The sequence below is a fragment of the Tyto alba genome, unplaced genomic scaffold (genome assembly GCF_018691265.1).
Source record: "Tyto alba isolate M040663 unplaced genomic scaffold, T.alba_DEE_v4.0 Super-Scaffold_9, whole genome shotgun sequence".
In the NCBI taxonomy this organism is placed as follows: Eukaryota; Metazoa; Chordata; class Aves; order Strigiformes; family Tytonidae; genus Tyto; species Tyto alba.
Window position 1 is genome coordinate 10,316,577 of NW_024881330.1, and position 14,825 is coordinate 10,331,401.

The window sequence follows — 14,825 nt, forward strand, 5'->3', positions numbered from 1 at the left end:
TCCATTAAGACTTGGGTCATCCCAGGCTAATTTAGTTTGGGTTGCCTCCAATTTATTTGATAATCCCAGTATCTGAATTTCTGGCCATTCAGTGAGCATGATTTTTTCCCCAGGCTTTTCTGTTCAGACTATAGGAGCCTTATGTTATTTATCTTAATGTGTGCTTGTATAGTTCAGAGAGAGGAAAAATCCTTCCATGGCATGTTGCAAATAATCCAATCCACATTTCTGAGAGAATTTGGAGTTACCTACAGTCTATTAATTAGAACTTAAATTAGTAGATATCTCTCACAGTTGAAAAAAGCCCCACCTTCTTTAGAAAACTGAGTTTCTACTATATTGGTCACTGAAGAATTTGAACAAATCTAAAACCTGCTAGGAACTATATTTTGATGATTATAAATTTTTTTTAACTTCATCTAAAGATTTTAAAAAATAAATATTTTGTATGTCCAAAACAATAGGGAGATGACCTAAGATACGAGAAACAATCATTCAGACTTCACAGTTACATTGAAGTTATATAGATGAACTCAAAGCCCTCTTGCAAATCAGAGGATGTTTACAGGAAAATTCCAGTAATTTCACTACCCATAAAGCCTAGTGAACAGTTGTTTCTTCTCCATCCTGTTAAGTTCTATCTTAGCTTTTAATTCTTAGCAGCTATATTTTAGCTCAAACACTCAGCCTATCTTAAGAATTAGACACTGAAACAAAAACTGGGATTTATACTACAACATCCCACCTATAATTGGTATCTAGATACCGAAATTGTGGAGAGCATACAGGTACTTTTATAACTCCTGATTCTTGTACCCAGTTAAGTTATTTATGCAATTAATGTAGAAGGAAGTTTTAAATTAGACGGAGCAGATTTTCCCCTGCAGGTCCTCCAAGATTCCTATTCTCTCCATTGACAACAGGTAGTTGGTAACATTGCAAGGATCAGCACTAACACTTCTGTTGAGGTAGTGCACAGAAATCTATCATCTCATGGTACCACTACTGAATTTTCCTTCTAGTCTTCTTGATGGCTTCATGGTCAGCAGGAATTGAGCAAGAATGGCAAATCTATTCATTACACAACATGTAAAGTAAATCTACAGGGACAGATTGACCCACAAGGGACTTATGACTGTTTTCATACAGCTCGTATCCATACATCTATAGTGTTAATTTATTGTTAATCGAGACTCTACAACTTGAACTTAAGATCATATATTAAGGATCTAGACTTTAGTCTTGCTGCTCCACTTCTCTCTCTGCAGATGTAGATAAAAGTTCAGAACTCAACAAAACAATTCAAGATCATTATTTTCTTTGTAACGATGTTTTGCATCACTGCGTATTGATACAAATCTTATAAAAGAAAAATTATTATTGTTATTCCACTCTGTCTTCCTATCCTGTGGTCACTTAATCATTGAGTACAATTGAAATACAACTTTAAGCCATAGGAATGTTCCATGAAATGAGATATTTACTCTGAAACAAGGAAGCTTTGCCCCATTACGTTTGTGCATGAACAAGAATCCTAACTCCAGCTGTCTTGCAAAACACAACCTCCTGTAAACTCTCTTTAGCAACTCTTTTCCAGTTGGAAATTCAAATTAAGATAAAAAGAACACACTCTTCATGAGGGAGTTCATTTATTCAGCTGGTTCTCATATTCTTTCACATGCAGCATAACTCTTCCTGTATTTAATTTTATTGTATTAATGCCTCTCTGTACTGATAGTTGATAGAAACAAGACACTAGTCGAATGTTTAGTCATCAGATGATAATGTTTCATTTTAACAGTTATCACCCAAGCTAAATGGGTGTCAGAGATAACACTCCAAGAAACTAAATCTGCCATTACTCTTACCTGTAAGAGAGAGTAGCCATTTTTTATTTATCTAAAATATATTTACCTTTATGGGGAGGGAAGGGTTTATAAGAAGAAAACATTCATCAGCATTTTCATTGCACTTTAGTGAAATTTCAAAGCCGTGCTGGAGTGTCAGATGGATGGGATTATAGATATGTGATAAAATTCAAGATAAGGATATCTATTTGCTGATAGCCAAATATAGATCATGATCTTAAAACCTAATAAAATGAGGTTAGTTTTGGCGAGATGATTGTTCCCTCAAATATATTAAAATGGATGTAAAATAGATAAGAGAAAGATACATTACATAAAAGTAATTCTGAACAGAGATCATTTCCAAATATCACTTTATGCTCCAGAAAGAGATTAGCATGCTTGTTCATTGGGGTTTTCCATTCTTTGGGTTGTCCTCTGAGGAGAGGAATAACTACATAAAGCATGGTGAGGAAAGTTTAGAGAGAGTGAGGTAAAGGAGAAAGGAGAGGAAGCATGAAAGAAAGTGGAAGTAGAGAAAGGACTGTGAAGAGGGGTGAAGGAAATAATCTTAAAGATGAGAGTACTTCAAAAGTGTAAATTATAGAGCATAGTCTGTCAATGTCAAGACTGAGATAAGAATAATGAATCTTGATGTGGTGGCCTCATTTTAAAAAGTTTGTTAAACATTTTTATAAGGGTGCAGGTAAAAGTCACAAAAATCACTTGTGAAGCAGAAGTGCTTTTAAAATAAGAGAATTGTGAAGCTTGATCTGTTTAGCTGAGCAAAAAAAGAAAGGATTGAGTAGTTATTTGGTAGCAGCATGGGCAGAAAACACTAGATTTATAAATGGGTGATGGTATTGCTAAGAGAAATTATGGCTTTTCTGTTCCTCGGTGTTTTCAAAGCAAAACTGAATTTCTTCCTAGAGTAAATACATCCATCAGGCACAAGTTACTGGAATATAAGCAAGCATGAGTGGGCAAAATGTACCAGCCCATGTGGCACAGGATATCAAGGTGGAAAATGTAATTGCCCCTTCGGCTCTTCAGCTTGGGACACAGTGGCAGGGTAAGGGACTGGAGCTGCGTCCAGGGGTTGAAGGCTGCTGCTTTCACCACCACCTTCTCAAATGTCCTTATTCCTAAAATCCTCATGACTGGGAAGAGAGGGGGGAGGGAGATTTTGTGAGGCTCAGATCTTCAAGGACTCACTCACATGGTGTAACAATGGAAATCCCACAACAATCCACGTAACAGTGGAAATTCAAATAAACCTTTATGGTGGTGTATTTTGTAAATCAAAGAGTTTTGAGTGGTTTCATCTCTTGGATTATTTTCCACTAAAATATCAGCTGAAAGAGAAATTATTATGACAGACAAAATAATCCCGGCATACAATGTAAACTAAATTCCAGAAATTAGATAACATCTTGTCTTCATTAAAAGACTGTAATTAACTACTAATATTAACATCAATTCATGAGAAAGGAAAAAAAAAAACTAAACAAACAACACACACACACACACAAAACCCCATCCAAACAAACATAAAAAAAAAAAAACCAACCAAAAAGCCCCAAAACACTACAGCTATTTTAGATGTTCTCACTGACTGACCTGGCAGGTTTCCTGACTTTAGCATGAAAAACTGCTTTTAACTTCATCTGTTGGGTATTAAAATCAATTCATGAAGTGATCAATGCTTGTTAAAAAAGTTAATCAGGCAGTGAAACAGCCAGGAATTACTTTCATATTCCATGATTAATAAATCATTATTTAATTATATAATAATATAATGATATAATAACATAATAGGTCCAGTTCTGGATTCCTTCCACAGATTATTTCTTCTATAATATACAAGGCTCAGCCTATGATGGAATGAGCCCTGATTCACAGAAGACAGAATAATGCTTCACAAAGCCCCAAACTTGCTTACATTCATTTCTGTGTGGTGGTGGAAAGGGCCATTGCAAGATATTCCCAGGTTCAGACAGCACTTTTCAGACAGGCCATAGAGTGAATAAGTTTCACAGTGGTACTTGATCACATCGTCATCTCCATGTGTCCATTTCAGCCACCGACTGCAAATGAACAGAGCATCAGTGCAGTATATCTTTCCCTGGTTTTGCTGTTAGGCAACAATATGAATCGAAGTGGGTAGAGATTAATAGGTTTGTGTACCTCCGAGACATTTTTCTTTGAATGTGCTACCAAATGCAATCAGAGCTATATTAGCAGGGTGGCATAGCAATCTATATAATTATATAGCTTTTTATAACATAGTTTTCAAATGGAAAAGCAGATTTCTGATCATACTGTTTGCAATCCCTTGTGTTAAATTAGTTTCCTACCTCTCAGAGCAGATAGGCATAAGAAACAGGAATACAGCAGTGCTTTAACTCTGTCCATGTTTCTATACTATCCATCTGAACTCAAAGCAAGTCAGTTATATTAACGATAAGTCTGATGATATGGAACTTCTCCAGATGATAGTTTCAGCTGACATTGGAATCCAGCTCTAATTCCAGGGTAAATTCACCCTGAAGATACTTTAAACTGGCTTCTTAGCATAATATCTAATTTACATTGTAAATTCAATGCTGTGTGAAGTCCATCTACAAAGTGTTACATTCTATGAATGAGTCATATTTCCTGAGCTGTATTCTTCAAACTGTTCAGTAGTTTGGTGCGTCCCATCACCTAGCCTTTCAAATATAATGGATATCTCCTTCACAAGCATGACACAGTTCCCAGAGTCACACCAAAAAGAGCATTTACCTCAATTCACCTACTATCCTCTTATGTCAGCACCAAAAGCATTTGAGTTCATTTAGGAAAATTCCACAGATCTGTTGAGTTGAACAAAAAAGTTCTCTACATACTGAGCCTTAGGATCATAGGACAGTTCATCTTGGAGGGGATATCAGGACAACACTAGTCCAAAATTCTGCTCAAAACAGTCAATTAAGACGCTTATTTACTTCAGCCAGAATACATAGACTTTCTTATTACATAAGGAAAATAATGGTTATGTCTAGATGGGTAAATTAAACAGGCCCAGGGAATGCATAAAAAAAAAGTGGCATAGACTGGCCAACTTCATTCAGTTGCATTTAACTTGCCTCCTGGAAATGTTTTTCATCATATACGAACTGCTGAATCTGGGAACAGCTTATGACAGAACTTGTTGACCAGGAGAAAAAGATTCTGAGACTGTCTTAAGTATCTCGAAGCATAGACAGAACCTTGCAGAGTTAAACGCAGCCAGTATGTCACTGTTTGGAACTGCAAGGTGTGAGTTCCAGGGCATTCAGATTTTTGGCAGCTACAGAAAAGGTTGAAAAGCAGATTTCTGACTTTTGGCTCACCTACATGCAAATAGGAAAGACTGATTAACAGCACAAAAACCAAATATTTGTCAAAGAATGCTGGCCAGAAGGAAACACTAAGATCCAATTAAAATCAATGAAAGTTTTATCACTCACTTGACTGAAATTATATGAATGGCATGAACAGCATCAGTCACAATTGCCTTATCTGGGTAAGATATCAGAGAGCTTGTGAGGCAAGCAGGGCTGCTTTATAGATCATCAGTAATGCAGCTTCATGCATGCACTTTGTCAAAGTATTTGCAGAGAGCCTGTAAAACAGTTGAAGCAATTTTTTTTTTAATTAAAAGTTTAATTGATAATTGAATAAATTTAAGAAATGGAAAAACTAAAAGATGTGGAACACCTGAGCTTATGCAAAATGAACACTTAATTTTTTCAGTATATAGTACAGGTTTTTATTTATGAGAAGTTTTTTCTGAATAAATGAGAATTACCCTTATTAATGATCATCCAGGGTTTGTTGTTTCAAAGATTTTAAATTTTTTTTCCTGTAGCAGTATATAAACAAAGCCTCCCAAAGTATGTGCTAGTCTGTCTGCTAGGAAGTTGGATTTGACCATAATGAAGTCCCCTTCTCTACACAATTCAGAAATCTGTTTCACCCCACATCACTCAAACTTTTAAAGAAAAATAATAATTTCATGGATTTTTACATACTAATCACTTAATTTTTAAACTACAACTGTTTATTCTTTATTCAATTTAAAACATTACAACCAAAGTTTAGTGAAAACTATTGTCTCTACAAACAGGTTCTCAACAGCTCTGCTCTTAGTCTTGTGTTACAAATAATAAAGCAATGGGAGCAAGACCAGATCATTGTTGTGCTTTGATACATGTTCTGGACAGGGCCTGTTTAAATATATCTCAGACTGCCTGAGGCTCGATCCAATCAGGTCCCCTCATGCAATTAGTTTGCTACCTATCAAATTAAGAGCACATTGCTGTGAAGGGTGAGTAAGAGGAGGATATGAAGATTGGGCCCTGCAGGTGTACCAGCACTGCAGCAAACAGAAAAACAGAACAGCCCTCGGTCAAAGGATGCAGGCAGGTAGCCAAATCTGCATTGACTGCAGTTGAAGAACTGAGATCAAATATCACCTGAGCAGCACACATGAAGAAGTTGCTGGGAGGCTGTGAAATACAACAGATAAGGCGAGGGGGATAGGACATTGTCTGCAGTGTCATGGAGGAGGTGGTGTGAACAGCACACTTATGCGAAGTTTTGAACAAATGCAGAAGTCCTATGTGGCTGACTGAGGATGCCAATAGCCTTTTCAGGCCATCACCACATTTTGATGACGAAAGAATAGTTAAAACACAGCAATCCTTAGTGAATGCTCTACAGAGGGATGCATTGCTCAGTTGCACCATTATTTGTACCTGGTCTCTCCAATGAGATCTGTGTGTGTTAGTTCCCATACAGGGTACAAATACAAGACTATGATTTATAGAATAGAATAGAATAGAATAGAATAGAATAGAATAGAATAGAATAGAATAGAATAGAATAGAATAGAATAGAATAGAATAGAATAGAATAGAATAGAATAGAATAGAATAGAATAGAATAGAATAGAATAGAATAGAATAGAATAGAATAGAAGAATATTTCAGTTGGAAGGAACCTATAACAATCATCTAGTCTAAATGCCTGACCAATATAGGGCTGATCAAAAGTTAAAGTATGTTTTTAAGGGCTTTGCCCAAATGCCTCTTAAACACTGACAGGCTTGGGGCATTGACCACGTCTCTTGGAAGACTGTTCCATTATATGACCACCCTCTCAGTAAAGAAATGCTTCCCAATGTCCAGTCTAAACCTCTCCTGGTACAGCTTTGAACCATTCCCATACATCTTAACACTGGATCCCAGGGAGAAGAGCTCCACACCTCCCTCTCCCCTTCCCCTCCTCAGGAAGCTGTAGAGAGCAATGAGGTCACCCCTCAGCCTCCTTTTCTCCAAACCAGACAAACCCAAAGTCCATAGCAGCTCCTCACAGGACATGCTTTCCAGCCCCATCACCAGCTTTGTTGCTCTCCTCTACACATTCAAGGACCTTCACATCCTTCTTAAATGGTGTGGCCCAGAACTACCCACAGCATTCAAGGTGAAGCTGCATCAACGCAGAATAAGCACCTCTTTTGACTTTTGACTGACTGGTCATGCTGTGTTTCATGCATCCCAGGGTGAGGTTTGCCCTCTTGGCTGCCAGGGCACACTGCTGGCTCTCAGAGAGACCTCGGAGAGATCCCTCTCTGCAGGGCTGCTCTCCAGCCACACCACTCCCAATTTAGGTTTGGGCCTGGTGTTACTCCATCTGGCATTTGCCCTTGTTAAATTACATGCCATTGATGATTGTCCAATGCTAGTATTTGTCCAATGTGAGATACTAATATTTATTAGCAATTAAATACTATAGTACTTAAAATCTAAATTGGTCTAATATAGTGTGTGTATATCTATATATGCAGAGAGAGGTATTACATAAATATATGCTATTAGACCATTTTATTAAACTTAAGGTCCTCTTACTGTGTGCATTTTTCAATGAAAAGCTTTTTGCTCAATTATTCCTCTGGATCCAATTAGATTTTATTTCAAGATAAGGAAATCAGACATAAAATGAAATATAATTATCTTAGTCTGAATAAAAGAAAAAGTCAGACTGGGGAAGCACTCATTTGGGGAGTTGTGTGATAATTCCTCTGACAGCTATGAGTGTTAGTTTAGATATTTTTGTAGCATATCTATAAAAGTTATTCAAAACACACTACAGATTACAGTGCTTTCACTTATTTTAGCTGTTCTCACAACATTTGAGGCACTATTTCAGTGTGGAGGAGTTGTTTCTATGTCCCATCTTGTAGAGACAGGTGATTGTTTAATTTTGAGATTTCAAGCCTTCTTGCTTGCAAAGCAATAAAGAAATTTGTAAATGAAAACTATAAACTTGGTGTATCAAAATTCAGATAAATCCATACTGAAAGTTTCTTTTTTATTATTTTATGACTAAATTTTTAAAATCTCTTCCTTTTAGATATATGAAATATGTTAACTTCCTGATATAGTGAACAGATCTTGTAGGTAAAAAAACTGCACTGGGATTTGTCATGTGCATGTTTTTCTCCAAGGTTTCAGAGTATGCAGGAAAGGGAAATAAAGATGAATTGCTCATTTTCAGTTCCTCACTTTTCTATCCTAGTTTCTCTCCATTTTAAAACTCTTTTTTTTTTTTTTTTTTTTCCCCCAAATGAATTGATACCCTGCTGCAATAATGAAAGGCCAGGTATTGGAAGCAATAAGCAATCTACCTTTTTCTCCTCTAGAGAGGGTCTGTCAAGGTCATGACTGAGAGATCTGAGGCAACGATAGGTACCTTCAGAGTTGTGAAATAGAGCTATTTATTCTTTGCCTTTTCTGTTGTGTGATCTTGCTGTGCTGTTATTGACTTCAGTGACAGTAGAACTGGGATTCTTTACAGGAAAACATCAGCTTTGTTTGTAGACTAACAGTAGCAATGAGCTTTTTCTGTCCTGAGCCTGTTTTTCAAATATTAATGAACACTAGCTCTAATAGTGTTTCTGGTTCAAATAACTGTTGTCATACAGGCAAAACTGGACAAGTGCTCTCTTCATCATCCCAATGGATACAGCTCAATTATTTCAGTTGTGAGCTTCCCCTGCTGACGTGCTGGAGTATCTCGATACTAATTTGGAAAAGGCGGTCCTAGGTCTAACACTAAGGTGTTTGTGGCTGTGAATAATGTATTTTGTCTCATAGCAGAATACGAAGATACTACTTTAACATAGTAAAATTCCCTTTATGATCAACAGATATATTAATTGAGAACAGTGCCAGAACAAAGTCCTTTTTCTGAGACTGTTAACAAATATGCCTGCGTATGTTTACTTTTGAGAGGCGAAATGGTCTTTGCCATCACACAGAACAGAGGAGGCTGATTTTAGAATTGCACTATTATCAGAGCAAATGGTGTTCTGGCCAAATCAAAGGTGACAATAATAAGTCACCTTTGGACAAAGAGTAACTCTAAAATTTTGGTCAACAAAGTAACATTTTCAAAATATTAGAAATTATTCAAAAATGTACAACAAAATATAAAAGTATATGCAGCTTTGATTATAATAATTTTTATAATGTTGTTGAATGATCCTTCATAATTATGAGCTAAAGGACTCAATGAGTCCAGACGCCAACACAGACATCTTCTTCTCTCCCTATCTTTCTCTTTCTGTCTGATAGGAATAATATATGCCACTGAACCATGCATGTAATTAAGCGCTTAATGATAATCTGGCTTTCAGAGTCATTTTATCATTACCTGTACCTTGCTACCTAGAAAACTATCTCCTCATGTTACAGACTATGTGGTTCTTTATAACAAATGACATTGTATTTTACATTGTACTCTTTTCTAAAAGATATGAAAAATCATGGCAAATACTTTCATAAGTCTGGTCTTTTCTTTTTTCTTTTTTTTTTTTTTTTTTTTGTTTAACAGGTATGTTAGGTCAAGAACGAAGCATGACATTGACATGAGAATAGGGATACATTCAGGATCGGTTCTGTGTGGAGTGCTGGGCCTGCGAAAGTGGCAGTTTGATGTCTGGTCATGGGACGTGGATATCGCAAACAAACTCGAGTCAGGTGGAATTCCTGGGTAAGACAATGTGTATCTATCTCCAACAGTCACAGTACACTGCTAACCTTGCCAACAGATTAACTGTCTTACATTATTTCATCACCTATTACTTTGTCTTTTTTTTTTTTTTTTTTTTTTTTTTTTTTTTGTTATTTTACAGTTGGCAAGGATTTTTGAGGCTATATTCAAAAAAGGTAGAAATGGTCAGTTTTCAAAGGCATTGGAAAAGACAAAAATATTTCTTTTTGTTTGCCAGCTATGGTTTCCTGAAAAAGGTCAGTAGTTATATTCAGCCCATATAATACTCAGAGGAGGCCTTAAATTTCCCGCTTAGGTTTTGGCCATTCCTGAGTTTTCCCAGGCTTTATTGACTTGTCCTTTAAATTCAAATGCTGCTGTGAGGCACAAGTCTGTAATTTATTTTATTTCATAATTCACAAAGTGTGGGAAGAATTATGTATTCATAAATCATTATACTAATAACAAGGTGTTATGGACAGCAGGCCCTCTAGGAAGTCTTTTAAATAATTTGAAGTTTTAGTAGATATTTTGAGACATTTATGTCTGCCTGTCCATATGTAAAAACATATGGATTTCCATTGAACTACCTAGTTTTTCTTTGTCTGAGGTGGCTGATTCACCTAGAAGATAATATGATATTTCTGCCTGACATGGCCTATATCTCATGGTACTTTGGAAGCTGCAAATCCTAAATTTGAAGTATCAGTAGTCGTTGCAGGAATACTCCGTCAACTTTCAATTTCATTTTCCTTTGATGAAAGATGTAGGAAAAGATCCCCTACAACACAGAAGCAATTGCAGTGGACATCTTTATGTAGAAAAAGTCTAAGTGATGCTGTCATCTTGAGAGAGGTTTCAAGTCATCAAATCTGAGTCATGTGTTCTACTCCCTACACACGCATCAGGATCTGTCAGGGCTGTCATGCTCCCAGGAAGTTAAAAAAAAAACTTGCTTTATATTGTATTTGCAAAGGCAGGTCCCTTCTACCGTTACCCAGAGTAGACTTTCATACTAGTATATATTCTTATTTAGCAGAAAATGAAACATTGCATGTTCTGAAAACTTTTATACTCTGTATATGTCACCAGTGTATAAAATTGCAGAAAAAAATTTCTTTCACTGCTGCTTATCCCACATGATAGCCCCAGATGACTAAGACAGGTCGCAGGCTGCTTTGTTAACATAAGCAAAACAATCATCTAAGTTTCATCATCCGCACCTGCAAAAAATATAGTTTATTACTGTTAATGCATGCAATAGTATGGCTATTAATGAGTAACCCAGCGAATTCACCACCTTGCTGTCAATAAAATGCCTGGCTAGGCTGCAGTCTATCGGAGCAGAGTGATTTCCTCTCCTGTATATCAGTTTGCCAACAGAACAAATCCTGTATGTGACAGCAATTCACTAAGTCCCTCAAAACAGTGATTTACATCAGGCTTTCCTAGGGCACAGAGCAGATTTAATAGAGCAGTTCAGTTCAGTTCAGCTTCTCCTTGATACTCCCTGCTTCCAGCATTCAAATCGCCCTGCTTGCCACAATACTGAGACCATTCTCATTCCCAGAGCTGCACTGCTTTCCTCTGGTTCATGAGAAAAGCTGCCCTGGGGTTATGAATGGTCCATCTCCCACAGTGTGAAACAAAAGCAAAGATGATCAACAGCCCTTTCCTGAGTGCACAGTGAAGGGAGGGAGCTCACCTGCCCAGGATGGGGAAAACCCCTCCACCCAGTCTGGGTACAGGAGAGAAGGGGCTCAGCTCTTACCCTTGATGGTTGCATATCACCCTGAGACCTCATAAGCAAGGGTGATGCAGAGACAGATTGCCCCTGCATGAAGGGGCGTAAGCAGGCAGCCCAACTGTCGTGGAAGGAGGCACTCAGGAGCAATGAGAAAAAGCAATCATTTCTGGTTTTCTGAGAGGAAAAAATGTTTCCACGACACCTGAGAAGGAAGCCATGTAGGACCCTGGAGTGTTATTTCAGAGACACTTCTGCCAGGACTCCATCTTCTAGTAGTCTTCGCCTGCTGTATCTAAATATTAATCTATGGTATTGAACTAGCGTAAAATCTAGCTAATAATTTCCAGGATGTATCTGTGACAAGTATCATCTAAAAGCTTTGGGCCTGATGTGTTTTCAACAGTAGGACATGCTATACTTTCTGACTTCAATACTTAGGTTCCTGATTTACTGTATTGGTATAAAATTAGAAAGACATCTCTCCACTATACATTTTAAGTTTTTTTAAGCAAACTGTACAAAAGGTGAAACCAGAAAATATTTTTAATTTACCAACTATTTATTATTATTTGGTCCATTTAAGGGTATTACATCAATAGCCAGCTCCATGGTCTAGTTAAAGCTGTTATCATTTCCATTATAAAATCCATATTTCAGGGCTTTATAATGCAATATTCCCAAATTGTATTAGTTGAAACTCAGCACAAAGATAGTCACCCTGGCAACTAATGTACCACTTTTTATTTCTTTCTTCTTTTTTTTCTTTTTTTTTTTTTTTTCTTTTTTAAATTAGTACTTTACTTAAATCAATTTAGCCTATTTAGGTTTTTAAGAGCTAGGAAATACATTGTCTTTCTAAGAGGTCATATGCTCTGGTTTTAAAGTCCAGGCCAAAAGTTGCTTACATTTGAGACACAATTTTATTGTTTTTTATTGGCGGTTTTACTGACATTTGAGTACAAAAGAGTACTAATCTTTGTGGACATCATAACAGTATGACTTCAGACAGTGAAAGTTGTACAAAACCTGTGTTGACTTCAGAGGGAAGCTGAGACAGGTTAAAAAATGGCTGAGATACAAATTTTTGATCTTTAAATTAGATGCTGATATTTATCACACTACATAGACCCAGTTTGTGCCAAATTCTGATACTGCTGGGCATTTCACACTGCTTAAAGACAAGCAGGACTTTATTTTCAGGCAGTAAATGCACATCATACATGCACTTATAGCCTTTTAATTCATCAGTACTTTATTCAATTTAACTCTGTAGTGACATCCTTTATGTTCCAGAAGAAAACTCACAAGGGGTGTGCTAGGACCATTTCCTTCAGTGGAGATAAGCCAATTTGCGGCGACTGAGAAAAATGCCTCAGCATGGATCATCAAGAAAAGATCAAGAATTTTAAATTACTCTGAATTTTAGGAGTTTGTCTGCAAGTCTGACTTTCAGAAAGTGCCAGGTATCCAAAGTTTGAACAATGAGGCAGTTTTAACCAAGTCACTATGTTTGTTTGCTTGAGTTAGAGGAAAAGTCTCATGAACATCTCTTATTGTATTTATGATCCTGTGTTATAAGGTATAACACAACTAACCGTGTGGATATGTTTTAGAGATGTCCAAAATTTACCCTATATGTAAGAACTTGAAGATTTCTTAAAAATAGAACTAAGAAAGACCCTCCAGGTTTGGTTGGAAGACATCCAAAGCCCTACAGTGTTTTTGCAAAGTTTGAGCTTTTTGTGTCATCTCTTAAATTCAACTTCATTTTCGCAAAAGCTTTTTGAACACATCACTTAACCTTACCAGAAATTATCACCTCACTTGCCTTTGTATAGTTTCCCTGTTTCCCTAATTCACTTCACATGCAATCAGACCACTAATTTCAACTGTCTAAGTTACCACAGTTAACTGAAGGAAATAACAGAGCTTCACATAAACTGCTCTAATTCATACCATATATTTTCCTCTCACCATATTTACCTGAAGTGGCAATTTTCATTCACTTTGAATAGTATTTTACTCAGGAAGGTCTCCCATTAATCTATTACTGTGAGCAAAGGTATCAGGTATGAATATCAAAGTGGTTTTCCTGTGACAAGACTTTGTGCATTCATGAGTTCCTATTTATGTGAACATGCCTTGAGAATGTTTGTCCACAAATGAAGCTCACATTTGTTGAATACACTATTTAATTTTCTTCATAGAAATCATCAGATACAATAGAAAGCCTTCTATTTATCCATCATGTTAAAAATGATGCAGAGTTCATAAACTCCTTCTTACGTATATTAGAACACAATCAGTATTTGGTACTACTCATTTCACTTATGCAGGAGAATTCACATCTCCAAAGCCACTCTGGACTGCCTGAATGGGGATTATAAAGTTGAAGAAGGGCATGGCAAAGAGCGTAATGAATTCTTGAGGAAACACAACATTGAGACTTATTTAATTAAACAACCTGAAGAGAGCCTGTTGACTTTGCCTGAAGATATTGTAAAAGAGGCTGTCAGCTCCTCTGACAGGAGAAACAGTGGAGCAACGTTTACCGAAGGATCCTGGAGCCCTGAGCTTCCATTTGATAACATAGTGGGAAAACAGAATGTAAGTCAAACTTCTTTTAATGTCATTAAGTATGACTGCATGCTCGAGTACATTTCGATAATGGAGGCCTCAGAGGAGAAAAATTCATCTTTAACCTTTATTCTAACACACACTGTAACAGCAGAGGATTAAACAAATTGTTCCAGGACAGAAATAAATCATGGATCCAAACTGGAGAAATGCCAGTGGACCAGAGGTTTTTGAGTTTTTTTCCCAACAGAAATTAAATGCTATACATCTTGTTTTTAATTGAATCAGTCCATAAAGAAGGCAATTAAAAGTAAAGCTAATGTTACTAAATTAGCTGAGAAATTCTAGTCAGTGTGTGTATCATCTCACTGCATATCTTCACTGCACTGTCATCAAAGTAAAGGAATGAGTGAATGGACATTTCACCAGAGGATAAAACATAGTATAGGTTATTGATATGTAAGGTAAAGAAAAAAGATCTACTTTAAAAGAGTACCTTGTTAAAAGAGTTTGTCCATTCCTCACTTTTGTTTGTTTTTTATTTCTTTGTTAATACAAATTACTAAAAACTTAGA

General features: G+C 36.6%; 1 protein-coding gene across 2 annotated transcripts in view; it reads left to right on the top strand.

Annotated features, from left to right (window-relative positions):
- Positions 1-14,825, top strand: part of ADCY8 (adenylate cyclase 8) — a 133,195-nt gene that overhangs the window by 70,124 nt on the left and 48,246 nt on the right. For both annotated transcript variants that reach the window (XM_033005733.2, XM_033005734.2), the window contains exons 6-7: positions 9,768-9,926; positions 14,010-14,280. In XM_033005733.2, coding sequence (XP_032861624.2) covers positions 9,768-9,926; positions 14,010-14,280 — 430 coding nt within the window. The remainder of the gene's footprint in view (positions 1-9,767; positions 9,927-14,009; positions 14,281-14,825) is intronic.